The 14,952-nt window shown below is 42.1% G+C and overlaps 1 protein-coding gene across 1 annotated transcript; it reads left to right on the top strand.

The window, feature by feature from the left end:
• The first annotated feature begins 6,068 nt into the window (after positions 1-6,068).
• ACAT2 (acetyl-CoA acetyltransferase 2) lies at positions 6,069-14,867 on the top strand. Its single transcript, XM_041423619.1, has 9 exons — positions 6,069-6,482; positions 6,572-6,706; positions 7,858-8,039; positions 8,872-8,989; positions 9,754-9,897; positions 10,935-11,057; positions 11,743-11,897; positions 13,962-14,072; positions 14,623-14,867. Exons 1-9 carry the CDS (start codon positions 6,434-6,436, stop codon positions 14,788-14,790), a joined length of 1,185 nt encoding a protein of 394 aa, XP_041279553.1. The 5' UTR covers positions 6,069-6,433; the 3' UTR covers positions 14,791-14,867.
• Positions 14,868-14,952: the final 85 nt, after the last annotated feature.

Raw genomic sequence — 14,952 nt, 5'->3', positions numbered from 1 at the left:
CTCTGGGAAGGAAAACTACGCGCAGCAGTAAATAAAGTGCAAGATGGGTGCCGGGCTTCTCGGCGTGAGTGCCGGGGCTGCCTTCCCGCCGGCCGCCGCTATGCGGCGTCGGTGCGAGTCAGTCTCCTCAGCCACTAATGAAAGATAAGGACTTAAATTCCGGCTGTTTCCAACGAAGTGACGCATCAGTTTCCGTGTTGAGGAATACAACCCGATAAAGTAAAGTTTGCCCTCCGTTGCGGTCTAGCAGTGAGCTGGTGCTTTAAAATAAAGTTTATCTTCTTGCTATCCGTGATTTTGCAAGCTGTGCTGTTGGGTAAATACTTTTGCCTTTTGTCGGCTAAGTCGTAAAGCTGCTGCAGGCTAAATTAGTCTGTTGCACAGACGATATTGATTGTCACTCACTCTGTCAGTGCTGAAGGTGCTCCATAAATCTCTCCTCTTACTGACAGCAGAAACAATATAACCACGACAGAATAAAAGTGCGAGTGGTCCCACATCCACATGTATGCGTGTATATGAACACACGGATTTTTCAGTGGGAACTTAAAACGTTTATAAACCACGCTGCAAGTGATTTGACATAGCTGCCTGAGCTAGGGTGGTAAGGTGACCACAAGGAGAAAGGACCTGAATAAATGCCTTTGAAATCTTACCTCGTTTAAAAGTCAAAAAAAGATACACTGTGATTACTGTGCGGTTACCTGCTCCTGCTTTTGTTGCAGATACTTGTTTTAAGCATTCATGATACCATCTATAACAGAAATTAACAGATTAAGCCATCCCAGGATATGGCAGCAAGAGAGATGCACATTAGAGTAGGCCTTAATAAGAACATTAATGTAGCAAATTTACTTGATTTCCTTGTGTGCAAACGTAAACATTACAATACTAAAAATGAATATAAACCAAGCAGGAGAAGAAATTGAAACTTTTTCTACATAAAATAGATGCAGACGTATGCTCAGGGCTTCTTATATTCTGTGTATAACGTACCTAACATTTTCTGTGTATCAGTGGTGACTTAAACTCATGATCTCCCAGTACTTTGTCCAGAGTTTGGCTACTTTTTGTTATGTTCACAAACCAAACCTCCTTTGTTCTTCTCAGTAGTACAGATGAAGGTCTAGCTCAGATACCCTCTAAGGTGTAGGATGGTGAACCTTCCACAATTGTGTTCATGCGCACATAGAAAGTATTCCTGCATTTTTTTAGCCCTTGTCAGCACCTAGTTATTTTAAATTTATCTTTACAAGTGTAGATTACATTTGTGGGAAATATGCTAGCTGAGCAAGAGGCAAGCAGCCAGGGACATGTAGAGATAAGTGGAATCAGCCTGCAGAGCTTAATATTCTGGGCTGCCTTCCTTCTATACTTTCAAGTTGGTAAGTGTATTATCAAACTACACCTATAATTTTTGTTTTGGGAAATAAGGGCAACAATTTGATAACCAGTCTTCTGATACTTTTGGGAAGAGGACCTTTAACTGAAGTACTCTTTTGTTCTGTTTGCACATCACATTACACAGTGAGAACTAACCTGGGACTGTTTAGTGCTGCTGGGTCAAACGTGTCGACACGCGCCTTGGGTTGTGTTTACAGTGTGGCAACTGGAGTAAATTAGCTTTTCAAGTGATAGGTGATATCATAACCCCCAGCAGCAGCATTGGTCTTTGGATGAGAGGTCATGTCCTGATCTGTCCAAGCATCAACACAAAAGCCAAATTCATATATCGATTATAATGACAAAATGGAATAGGAACCAGATTATGAATGAGTGGGCAGCACAGCTCACCAGGTTTTAGGCTCCTTGAATGATGGTGTGTTACTCATTAACTTAATTGTCCATTAACTGGATGGCTCCTCCTTGGTTTTACTGGCTCAGTTCTGGGTTTCACATGGAAGCCATGCAGACCAACACAAATACTACGATGTTTCCCAGCTCTGAGAGATGCTCTTTGTCCCCAGGGCTGGCAGGCTCTGAGGGGAAAAGCTTCCTAGTCTAAAACACTTGTAAAAAAAGTTAGTCTGCAGGTCAGGGAACTGAGGAATTAGGAGGGGGAAATTACATAAAGCCTTTTTCAAAAGTAAAAAAAAAAACCAAAAAATTGGAGTACTGTACATATTCTTGGTATTTTAAAGGACCTTGAAATATCAGGAACTGAAGAAAGGCCAGTTGGCTATTGCAAATGCTGTCCTTGACTTGCAAGGACAGGAGATGCAGCAAGGCAAACCCGTCGTACATCTGCAGCAGAGAATGAGCTCTCAGGAGCCCTGGAAAAGGCTGCTGCAGCCTACAGGTATGGGAGAAAGATAAAATCTATGGATTGCACTGAGAGGAAAGTGTTACAGGTCCTTCAGCTGACTACTAGGTAAAGATCTAGGCCATGGAAAGCCCAAATCTGACATCAGAGAACTCTCTCTTTTAGAGAAGCTTCCTAAATGCGAGACTGCAGGCTTAATGTTGTCTTTATATCCCTGCTAAAATGCTTATATGTGTCTTGGTGGAATTATCACCTATTTTTCTTACCTCTTTACAGCAAGATAAAGAAACTTCTTCAGAAAGCTCTTGCAATAATTACTTTTTATTTAACAGCAATATATAGATAGATATAGATATAGATATAGATAGATATAGATAGATATTGATACAGTGAGTGAACTCTGGAGCCTGTCCTGAAGACATCCCCTGACTAATAATCAATCCAGATACAATTACAACCAAATGGTGACTCAAATTCATTTTTAGGGATGCTTGATAAATACTGCAAGCTTGCATTTGGAGTACAGGTGTGCATACAGTTGCTAAGGATATAAGCTCAGGTAAGCTCAGGTGTTAACTATACCTTTTTTTTTTTTTAAGCCATAGAAAGGCCAAGATAGTTTTAGGAGTGCAAACATTTTCCTGTCTGAGGGGAAGACTACATTTTTTAATTAAGCACCAATTAGATTACGAACATTGCCTTACAAAAATGGATTCAAGGAAAACACAGCCAAGGATGTTTCGTTACCTTGATTTCCAAGGATCCTGTCAGTCAGGTGGGAGATTGAGAAATTTTAGAAAATGAAGCTCTTTACCTCACTGGGAAAACAGTGTGTCTGTCTGTTTTTAAAACATGCCTTATGTGCTGAACCTACTCATAGACAACTGAATGTCAGTCCACTGCTAAGAAAACCTGGAGAAAGAATGAATAGTCTTTCTACACATGAAGAAAGGTCTTAAAGTACTAAAGGCGTCCAGGAAGACTGAGTTCCCATAGCAGATATTAGTGTATAAGCAATATTTGTGTATAAGGCTTTAGAGATTTTGCTGTCACAGGAAAGTTGTAAAGTCAGTTTAAAAAAATAGAATTATCTCATAATGAGATTTATTGATTTAAAGTAATTGGATTTTGGTTTTTTTTTTTTTTTTTCCTTTAAGAGGTGCAGTTTATTTTTTATTAAAATCACATTCCCAACAAACCTGGTTTTGCCAATATTCGTTGACAAAATGTCAGATTTAAGGAAAAAAAAGCAAGGGCTTTGCATTTTGGTAACAATACTGATCTTTTAAAAAGTCAGTTTTAGAAAAAAGTTCTTTAGCAGGAGAGTAAATTAGTGAACACTGAACTCCTCTAACTTTTCTTCTATTTCTAATAAAACTGAGCCACCATTAGCAAATGAAAATGCAAAAATCTTTGCACCTTGAGTATTTCGTCAAAGGCACTTGTCCATTTGATTGTGTTCATAGCAAAGTAGTAAATAAACTTTGTGCAACTGATAGCAGATAAGATTTCTGTTCTGAATTGATTACTTCATTTCCCAGAGTTTAGATTTCTGAGAAATGGCAAAATGTACCAGCATAGGGCAGTAGTTTGTTATTGAGTATTAGGCTGCTCATTAACTACATTGAATTTAAAAGCACAGCTGCCTACTCCCATTCAGTGTTTTTTTCTGCATTTAAATAACTTAACTTTGATTTGTACCATGCATGTTTCATAATTATTTGCCTTTTTGTGATTGCTACATTATTTTGCTACATTACATGCCCCTTTTGTGCTTTTGGATCTCAACCTTGGACACCATCCAAGCAGAGTTAAATAGAATACTGCAAACCTGATAGACATACCAAGATAAAATTCATCTCTGTTGTTTTTGGGTGCCCCAACCTCACAGCCTGGTTTGTCACTAATGTTGAGCTGCAAAACTGTTCTGCTGGTTGGGGCTGAGAGCAAAGGTGCAGCAGGTCAGTCACTGGGGTGAGCTGGCCTGAAGGCCCTAAGGCTGATTCATATTTGAACTTTTTCTGTCTGCTTGTGAACTTTGGGGAGGGAAGGGGCTGAAACCTCACTTCATGTTCAATTCAATATTTGTATAGTTTTAAATTCAAAAGAATCCTGTTCATAAGGATAACTTCTGATGTAGTGTCAGTTGTGGACTTTGAGCACCTGCTGACATTTAATCTGAGCTCATCTCACATTATTGACTTTGTATTTCCATCAATGGTCTTAAGTTGTAAGCAGTCAAATGTTGCATTAAGAATGACATTTTGGTGTATGGTACAGTTGATAAACGAGGTCACTTGGTGCTGCCCTCATATGTCTGTCTTACTCTCTACTGAATTTTGAAAATGTGCAGGGACTACATTCAGTCATGCAGGGTTGCTCAGGAACTGTACAATATTTTTCTAAAACAATCACTGTATTGCTTAAAATCCTACACTCCTGAGTTTTGCTTTTATGTTAGTTCTACTATTTGCTTAGTGATAGCCTTTTGAAAAGACGCAAAACATGTTTTTCCACTCCAGATTTAATCTTACATTTTTGCCAGTTTTATCAGCTTCTCCGAGTGCACAGCATCATTAAAGAAAAGCAGTGCTGCATACATGTTGCAAATTAATGCATCCTTTAATGCATCATCTTAGGAGACTGGTACATCAATCTGCCTAAGCATTTAGCTGCCTGCGGGATTTTCCAGCAATTTCCTTTCCTGAAGATATCTGAGGGGATTCATCTCTTGCTGAAAGCTGGAAACCCCAAAGTAACTGAAGAACACATGGTTTTCTGCTTAGGCCTTATCCTTCACAAAGACCAAAATACCTAAAAGGAGGAATGCATTTTGAGTCCTGCAGCATGATTTAACAGAGCTATTGGTGAAATCTAGGCCAATCTTGCTTTCCATAGCTGAAGTAGGATTTTTATCCCTATCTAGTAATGCTGTAGGGTTTTTTACATTTTAAAGCAAGAGTAGAGGCTGATAGGAGTCAGAAGAATCCAACTCAGGGATCGTAGTGCTCCTGTTGCTTGTTGTGCCCTCACAGAAGGTTCAGATGCATTTTGTAGATGCAGATTTAATACTGCCAAGTTCGGATTAGCCAACATGCAGGATGTACCACAGGTGCATTCACTGCATATATAACCACATTTATGTTTGTCAGTGTTTGTCATCACATGCTGTGTGCTTTTTAGGACTTAATTTGTATTTCTGTTCTCTCTGTGAAAACTACAGAATTTTACTACCTGGACAGAAAAAAAACCAGCCTCCCGACTTTGTAGCTAAGGTAGGAGCAACAGCACATTTTCTAACCATCTTCTTGGCCTTCAGATGCAAATTCAATGCAGCTGCTTCTTTCGCTGGCATATCCCTTAGGCCAGGTATCTGTGAATAAGCAAGATACCTGTTTGTGTGTGTGTGTATGTATATATATATATATGTATGTATGTATGTATGTATAAAATATAGATGTCAGGCTTCTGCTGAAATTAGAAAAAAGAATAAAAATCTTAAAATATATAATATTAGAATATTTTAATATTAAAATATTAAATTATAATTTTAAACATTAAAATATTAAAAATATTAAAAGGGTGTTGGTAATCTCTGTGCATCAGTTGCTGAGCAGATCAAACCAGCGATAGGCAGTTTCGTGTAGATTTATTCAAATTATTATTCTTTCTCCCTGCTCACGCAGATCCTAAGAAATGCCGTCATGAAATAAACAAACTGTCCTTAAAGCCACAATATGACAAGAGAGCACTTGACCAGCACGCTTTGTTTTGTGAATAAATAATGCAGACGGAGCTGGCAGGCAGCGGCTGTGCGAGCGGGGACACGGGGAAGTGCCCGGCCGCGGCAGCGCCGGCCCGCCGGGCGGAGCCGCTCCGCTCCTGGGAGGGGAAGGGGAAGGGGGGGGAAGGGGCCGGGAAGGAATCTGCCAAGGCCGCCCCATCGATCGCCTCAGGGGGCGGCCGGACCACGCCACCGCCCGCCCGGCCCCCGCGCTGTCCTCAGGAGCCCGGCGACGAATCCCCGGCTCGGGCTCCGCGCTGCCGCCCCGCCCGCCGGCGGGCCAGGGGCGGGACCGGCGCCGACTCCGCTTTGGCTCCGGCCGCGGCCGCCGCTCCGCTCGGTCTCGCTCCGCTCCGCTCCGCTCCGCGCCCGCCGCCGCCGCCATCATGAGCGCGGATCCCGTCGTCTTCGTGTCCGCCGCCAGGACCGCCGTGGGTGAGGCAGCGGCAGGTGGCGGGTGCTGCCGCCGGGGCCGGGCGGGTGTCCGGGTGCTGAGCGCTGTCCCTCTGTGTCCCCTCCGCCAGGGTCCTTCAACGGCGGGCTGTCGTCGCTCCCCGCGCACGAGCTGGGCGCCGCCGCCATCCGGGAGGTGCTGCGCCGGGCCGGGCTGGCCCCCGAGGAGGTGTCGGAGGTGATCCTGGGGCAGGTCCTCACCGCAGGTACGGGCCGGCGGCGGGACCGCTCCGCCCGCGGCAGCATCTCTTCGGGGCTGTCCCATGGAGACGCTCAGGTTTCACCTTCCAGGGCGTTTTGCCTTGCCATTGGGAGCACGGTTCCTTAACAAAAGACTTGAGAGTCATCGTGGCTGCTTCTCCATACGCTCTGGGTGACCGAAAGATGGGTTTTTGGAAAGGATGTTGTGGGGGATAGTTCGGGTTTTTTAAATCCCTGAAGTAGCCAACAGCTATGTGTGAATGTCAGTTTCTTTGTTACAGCATTCTTCTCACCTTGATCATCTCAGCTGCTGAATTTAACATCTTAAGTAATGATAACTGAGATTTTGAGAGCTAGGCCTGCATTTGTGCTTGTCTGCAGGACTGACCTGCAAGATCTTGTGATGCAACTTGTTTGGAGACAAATATTTTGATTTAATGAAAATGTAACTGGCAGGGAATTGTTTGTTTTGAACTTGCTCCTGCTTTTTCCAGGGTAATGTTTAATCAGTAGAATCATAGGCAGCTTTGTGTTTTAGACGTGGAGGAAGGAAATATATCTTTTTGTCTTAAAGATGATTCAGATTCCTCTCTATTTTCAGCTTGCTGAATGATGTGCTCTCCTTGTCCTTTTCTTTGTGTACAAAGAGCTTTGGCCTGGGGAGATGCAGATGAAGACTGTTTTCTTTGAATATAGTGCTCCTTTTATCTCCATCAAGATCACAACAAAGACTGGAAGCTTTCAGGTCCATCTGTACATAGTTGTGCTTTTGGTTTCCGTATGAACTTTCAGGGAAAGTTAACTGCTGGTGGTGTACAGAAGATGTCAAAAAGAAACTCTTCAGAAAGTAGCAATTTAAATGATTTCTCATTCTACACATACAACAGGCTAGGGCTGATCTGAAGTAGTGTTTCCTCTGACCTGGCATCAAAAGCAGAGTTGTAGATATAAAACTATCAGTAGCAGGTATTTATTGATTAATATAAATGAAAGAGGTTATCTGTTTAGAGACTACTGCTGGGCACTTCTCTACCCACCAGCTCAAAGTAGGAGCTAGCTCTCAATTTTTGTGGAATCGGGGTATTATGAACAGTGACAAGGCAGGCGTTTGTGTTTTTAAGAACAGACAAAAGCAAAATGCTGCCTGTTCCCACAGGTGCTGGCCAGAACCCCGTCCGGCAGGCCAGCGTGGCAGCGGGAATCCCGTACTCCGTGCCTGCCTGGAGCTGCCAGATGATCTGTGGGTCAGGCTTGAAGGCGGTGTGTCTGGCTGCTCAGTCCATACTGATGGGAGAGTCCAGCGTCGTGGTCGCAGGGGGCATGGAAAGTATGAGCAAGGTAAAGCAGAGGGTTAGACTCACGTTGTGCTGCTGTCCTGGGAGCAGAGAGCCCGATGCTGAAACCCGGCGTTTCCAGGCTGGCACCTGGAGGGTCGAAAGGGTCGCTGTGCTTGCGAACGAATTTACAGGTGCAACAGTTGACTTCAGCCTCTTAAAAAAAGACTTCATACTGCAGCTGCTGAAAAGGTGCCCTGCAAACACACACTGCATTTAAAATTCCATTTTCATTTCCATCTAACCCTGTTGTGGTGAATGATTTTCCTGTGACATATCACAATAGACAGGGTTTTTGTATTGCAAGAAGCCCAGAGAAGGAATAACTGAAAATGTTATTGTTTGCCAAGAAATTAGAGCTTGGAAAGAAAGCAAAGCAGTTTTATTTCAAGTTGTTCATCCCAAGGCTGTATTCAGGAATGGGTCTGAGCTGGTGATCTGATTCCCAAGAAACGGATGGCCTCTTCTGCCAGGGCTCAGCTGCCTGTGCTGAAAGTGATGTTAACATTCCCTGACAGCAGAATGCAATTGGGAACTACCTGGAGCAGGCTAGTAAGATGGGAGAGCTACAGGCATGTGGCCCAGGAATGATAGATTTGGTCTGTGGAGAGGAAACAACACTTGCAGTGTGATGGTCTCTAGGGAAATGCACAGGCCACATGGCATGCCAGCTGGCAGGCTCTGGAGGGACAGGCAGAGCGGGCAGCTGGAGAGACTGCCAGGGTTTGGGATGGGTACCTCCAGCCACCAGGCAGGGCTCTGTCTCTGCAGTGGTGTGTCTGAATTGTGTACTGGAGATGTGAACATCTCATTCCTTTCAAAATACGCTTTTGCAGGCTCCTCATGTCATTCACATGCGAGCTGGGGTCAGAATGGGAGAGGCTTCCTTGCAGGACACTATAATCCTTGATGGCCTTACAGATGCTTTTTATCAGTATCACATGGGCATAACAGGTAAGTGATGACAGTCCATAAAATGAAATTATCAACTGCAAGAATTCATTGACAGGAAGTTTCAGAAATCTGAAGTTACAAATAACGTGTTTCAAGCTGTCCTTATGTTGTAGTCATGGAAAAGAAAGAAAGAGAAATACATACTATTGAAAGGCATTGGAGGCGTTTTCTGTTTTGTTTGTAAAGCTGCTGCTTTGGGTTTTTCTTCTGTGTGAGCTAATCTCTCTGCACGTCTTCTACATCTGAGAAATTAAAAATATGAATAAAACAATCCCTGTATGTAACTGGAGCATTTAGCAGCACAGATTTACAGTGCGGGGGGGAGTTACGTAAAGTGTCCTGTGGAGATGTGTGGTTCTGCAGCTTCAGGTTATTGCACCCTGGTTGGCATGGTCAGCCAACTGCTTTTCCAGACCCTGCTTATGAAACAGAGTGACTTCAGAACTGTTCCCTTTCCTGGAGTGGCTGTAGGGAGATCTGAGCATAGTACTTCAGAGAAGCAATAAACTACAAAAGCTTGTTTGCATTTGTATTTAATTTGATAATATCATCTGGGAGGAGATCCCACACAGAAATTTTCACCCTCAAGTGAAAATCCAGTAGAAAATCATGAGTAAACAAAATGAGGAAGTCAGAATGAAAACTGTTCAGTGAACTCAGGTGCTTGCTACAGCAAACATTAATGACTACATTTGTGCTTACTATTTTGCAACTTAAAATTTTGCTATTTCCTGATGGTGGTTTGCATTTTGTTCCCATTTCAGCTGAAAATGTGGCCAAGAAGTGGCAAGTCAGCAGAGGGGAACAAGACCAGCTTGCTGTAGAGTCACAAAACAGGGCAGAGGCAGCACAGAAAGCTGGCTATTTTACAAAAGAAATTGTTCCTGTTCTTGTACCTTCAAAAAAAGGTAGGTACGAATGGATAATGAGAGCTGATTTTAAGGAAAAAAAATCTATTTTCTGCTATGTCTCCTGTAATCAGTGGATGGTTTCCCACTTACACAGCCTTTTTGTTGGCATCTGGCCTGTTGCTCTCTTCTTCAGCTTTCATGTTATGTTTTAAATAAGCGAGAAGCAATGCAAATGTGGAATATCTCAGTGTAGCTTTCTGCGAACAGTACTAGTGTGTTTCACTGGAGATAGAATAACAATCTAGACAAAGCACTGACTTAACGTAGGCTTGGATATGGTACCAAAATCAGTGTTGTTCATTTTCTTAAGATTTTTGCTGCACCAAACTTAAAACAGTCATATTGATCTGGCAAACCTTGCCCACCTAGTGAAATACAGAGTGACAATAATTAGGGTTACTAGTTAATACGTAGTCAGGTTACATATGATGGGTATGTTTCTCTTTAGATTTGTGAGGGATATAAACACACCTATTACAGTGCTTGAGCCAAGGTCTGTTTCTAGAGCAGGGAAATTCCCCAGCTCCTTGTGAGGTACGTGCAAAAACAAATTTTCCAAAAAGAAATCAAGAATCAGTTCTTCAACAATTCCATTGAACAGACTCTGCAGAAAAAGTCCTGGCATTAGGCTGGCTACAAACTATTTCAAGATACCAGTTTAGATGATAATATTCAATGACACTTGGCTATTCTTTGTAACGAGATTACTAGAAGTATCATTGAAATACAGCCTTCTGCTGAAAGAGAAGGTATTGGGTTAGGAACAGCTAGAATGAAACTGACTTTTACACAACTAGACAGCTAGTGTTTGTTATAGAAGACCTGAGCTGTCTGCCCTCCTAGAAAGACCTGGAGGGTTACAGCTGTTTGTTAAACTGCCTTGAGTTGGCAGCTGTCTCCAGAGTAAGAATGCCTTGTTGGTTGAAAGGAATATGGTGTATATTCCCACTCAGCATGTTGTTTTTGCTGTCTTTTTGTTTGAGATGTGTTTGTGTGATTAGGCAATCTGGTGAGGATAATGCTCTGTTTTGCAGGTCCTATAGAAGTTAAAATAGATGAACACCCTCGACATGGGAGCAGCCTGGAAACAATGGCAAAGTTAAAGCCCTGTTTCCTGACAGATGGAACTGGGACAGTAACAGCAGCTAATGCTTCAGGTTGGTCCATCTTACTTAAATGACATGGAAAAGAACAGTAGCTGCTTGTGGCTCAAGGCAGGGTGTCTGCAAGGGGTGTGGCTGCTGTGTGTTCACTGCTTTGCAGGAAATGGCAATGTGTTTGACAACGCAGGTAGAACTCCATTTTAGATGTGGTGGGGGATTTCTTTACAGAGTCATCTTTTGTTTCCTTGTTTTCTATGAAACAATACTAAAGTTTGGACAATAACTGCAATATTTGATAAGCTGGAAGGAATATTTCCTTTTAAAACTGTCTAAGGGTTTCTGACACTGCAGGTTTGGTCAGTGGAAAACTTAACAATTCATGTTTGAAAACTAATCCTGTGGGACTGCCACAAGCAGCTTTTAAACATCTTTCTGTGGCCTTATGCTGCCCCTTTCAAAGCCTGCCTAACAAGTCTGATATACTTCTTTTTCAGATTTTAATTCTTCCACCTGCTGCTTTCTAAATAGAATCACAAATGTGCCACATTTACAGCAATATAGTTTCAAGTGTTTGTGGCAGAGAACAGACTTGGCTGCTATGAGCAGTACCAACCTAAAGCAGTAAATTATTTGTGATTTTTGTTTTGTCTAGATTGTGATTTTATGCAAACAGGAGAAAGTGGTACAGTAAAAGCCATAAAGTCCAACAAATACATACAATTTGCTTGTTATTCCACAGGTTTAAATGATGGAGCTGCAGCTGTTCTTCTAATGAAGAAATCAGAAGCTGCTAGGAGAGGTCTTATGCCTTTGGCTCGGATTGTATCTTGGGCTCAGACAGGTATAGATCCATCTATTATGGGAGTAGGGCCCATTTCAGCAATAAGGAAAGCTGTAAGTAATCACTTATCTATGTATCCATGATGCTAAAACTCTTGGTTTTAATTGCTTTTTGTTTTCTGGCCATGTCTTGGTTTTGCCCTGTTCTAAAGAAAACTTAGTAGGAAAAAAGTAAACTATGTGAAAAACAGACTCAAAATAGTGTAGTATATAAGATTAGGAATCCTAGTGCTACGAAGCTAGTACCTACTTGTTGGGAAAAGAAAACCCCAATGGAGGTGTGTATAAATGGACTTCAGAGCATAAACTAGTCAGGTTTGTGGAAAGGTACCTAGATAACCTAGGAGGCTGAAGATCAAATTTCAGGCATGTGTGTAACTAACCTAATTCGGTGATACAGTTCTGATGCTGTGTCTGGCCAGGTTAATTTTCAGATCATTGCCTGAATGTATTTGCAATAGTAGAACACTGAGGGAAGGGCCACTGAGTGCCATCTGCATTAGCAAATGGGACAGTGCCCTTTGTGTTTCAGTTTGGTCTGTAAAAAGCTTGGAGCTTACAAAGTGGATTCCTTTCAGGTGTAACTGAACAGGAAGGTGCATTCCAAAAACCACATCTAACGTGCTCAGAGCATTACTGCACCCACTGATGTGCTCAGTGGTCAGTCTACAGGACTCACCCCCAGTGAGCAGCCCTGCTGGTACCACACTGCTTGCTAATACATCCATAACCCATAGCAGCCCCAGCTGATTATTTGTTAAAGCTTAGCAAGAAAAGAGCTAAGAACAGATTTGCTTTAATGTTCCTTATTTTTTTAATACTGTGGAAAGGCTTTATTTTGTTCACCTCTGAAATGTCCTGGTGATGTGGAGGTCTGACCTGAACTCACCCAAGCTCTGTGGCTTTTGACAAGAAAATCAGATGTAATGCTAAAGCTTTTTCTTACCAGATTCTCAAACTGTTCTTTTAAATGAAGGGTGCAGTAACTGCATATACAATACAGTTTAAACTACAGTATAAACTGTGAGACAGACAAGCTGTACTTACAACTGTATATATACTATGAAAAAAGGCACACTACTTCATAGAGCATGGTTCTAATAACACCAAGGTTGCGGCTTCAATCCCTTTATGGGCCATTTATGTAAGAGATGAACTTGATGATCCTCATGGGTCCCTTCCAAGTCAGCACATTCTGTGATTCTGTGATTAAACTTTGTAATGTGTGTTACCAAATCGTGTATTATCACTTCAGAATTTTAGAGTAGCATGTTATAGTAAGAGAATAACTATGTTATACATTAAGTGTTGCAATAACATTGTGTATCCCAAGCTTTTCCCACAAGAATGGGATACTCCATACTGTCTATTTTATCTATAGAAAAAGGCTTTCCTCCTTGACTGTAGCCTCAGAGGTGCGGCAGTCTGGCCTAGCCTTGCGAAACATCAGTGGTGATGATTCTGCTGATCAAGTATTGCTCTTAGAAACAAAGTGACTGGAAGTAAACATGTACACATGTGAAACATGCCTAAGCCTGTACCAGAGTAGGCAATTGCAACACAGGTTTCTCAAGTGAAAACATGAGCCAAACCATCTTCCAGAATAGTCAGCTGTGAAAAGCTTAAAGTGCCACCTCTCAATGTAAAGGCAAGAGAGGCTGGACAAATCAGATGTGGCACTGATCACTAATGGTTGACACCTCACTATTTCCTGTGTAAAAGTCTCTGTTAATAAAGACTCCCTAATGGAGTCAGACTGTGTCCTAAAAAATTGTTTTTAATCTGTTAAAGCCTGCTTCTGAATCCAGTGCTTGTTGTAGTAAGGGCACCAGGTACAGTTTGATTCTTACAATTGCACCACCACTGCTACAACGTGTAAAATTAGTCAAGATTTTTATGAGCAGCCAGCATTATTACAGCTCATTGTACTGACTTGTCTGACACTGAAGCCTGTAGTCTTCAAGAATTCTGTCATCAACACTGGCTTGAAAACATTGTTTTCTTTCTACTTTGTTAAAGTGGTAGCTTCAAATCACACAATTTGCATCTTGAAAAGCTTCCTCTGGTGCTAAGGAAGAGCTAAAAGATAATAAGGTCATATTTGCACTGTTTTCTCAGATTGACAAAGCTGGCTGGAGTCTGGAACAAGTTGACCTGTTTGAAATTAATGAAGCCTTTGCATCACTATCTCTTGCGATAGCAAAAGAACTGAAAGTGAATCCAGAAAAGGTAATGATTTGTAGGCTGGCATTAGTTTGCCTCCTGTAATTCAAACTCATCCCATACTGTGCATGTGGATTTTAAGGATGAACACAGCTCTCTTGCAGTGCCTTTGGTGTAAGCAAATAGGGTGGGAGCCCCAGCAGGCATTTCCTCACACAGTTCTGTCCGCTGGCTGTGCTAGCAGTTTCCCAGCTGAACAAGTTCCAGTGTTGTTGCAGTGGATTTTTATACATATCTAGGCAACTGTTCAAGCATACTTAATTCAGAATTTGAAATTGCTGCTGCAATTTGTATTTGCCACAGTATTCTTTCAGTGACGGCAAAAAGCATGGTATTATTCTCCCTAAATTCACCTATCTTCAGAGTGAAGATAGCACTCTTGCAGAAGTACTGATTATAACCAGCTGTTGCATTCATATGCACTTTGTTGTATGAAGTGAGGCTTGGGGTTTCAAGCTCACAAATAATTAAGGGCTAGATCCCAGTGAAGTCATTTATGTTGAAAATCAGCTAAGCCAGGTGAATGTTGACTGTGTTGGCTTTTTTTCTTTTTTAGATCAATGTACAAGGTGGAGCTATTGCTCTTGGCCACCCTCTGGGCGCCTCTGGTTGTCGCATCCTCGTAACTCTCCTTTATGCACTGGAACGAACTGGTGGGAAACGTGGTGTTGCTGCTCTCTGTATAGGAGGAGGAATGGGAATAGCCATGTGCGTTGAGAGATAAATGTGAGGGAATGAATGAACAGCTAGTGTAAACTAGCTTTGAAACGTTTTACCAATAAACTTCTAATAACATTTTAACAACACATTTTGTTTGTTTTGCCTAAAAGTAAAGAAGCTTACACCATTACTTTTTGACACTTAACCACTGACTCGAGTAGGAGGT

This window comes from Onychostruthus taczanowskii, unplaced genomic scaffold, assembly GCF_017590055.1.
Source record: "Onychostruthus taczanowskii isolate IOZ18803 unplaced genomic scaffold, ASM1759005v1 scaffold8, whole genome shotgun sequence".
NCBI lineage: Eukaryota > Metazoa > Chordata > Aves > Passeriformes > Passeridae > Onychostruthus > Onychostruthus taczanowskii.
The sequence above is the reverse complement of the archived record's forward strand: the minus strand, read 5'-3'. Positions and strand labels throughout refer to the sequence as shown.

What these genes read in the sequence shown, in the direction of transcription:
- ACAT2 (XM_041423619.1), top strand. Translation starts at nt 6,434, where the DNA reads ATGAGCGCGGATCCCGTCGTCTTCGTGTCCGCCGCCAGGACCGCCGTG. An exon ending in TCTTGTACCTTCAAAAAAAG is followed by an intron (nt 9,898 to 10,934) that starts GTAGGTACGAAT and finishes TCTGTTTTGCAG; the next exon opens with GTCCTATAGAAGTTAAAATA. An exon ending in AACAGCAGCTAATGCTTCAG is followed by an intron (nt 11,058 to 11,742) that starts GTTGGTCCATCT and finishes GTTATTCCACAG; the next exon opens with GTTTAAATGATGGAGCTGCA.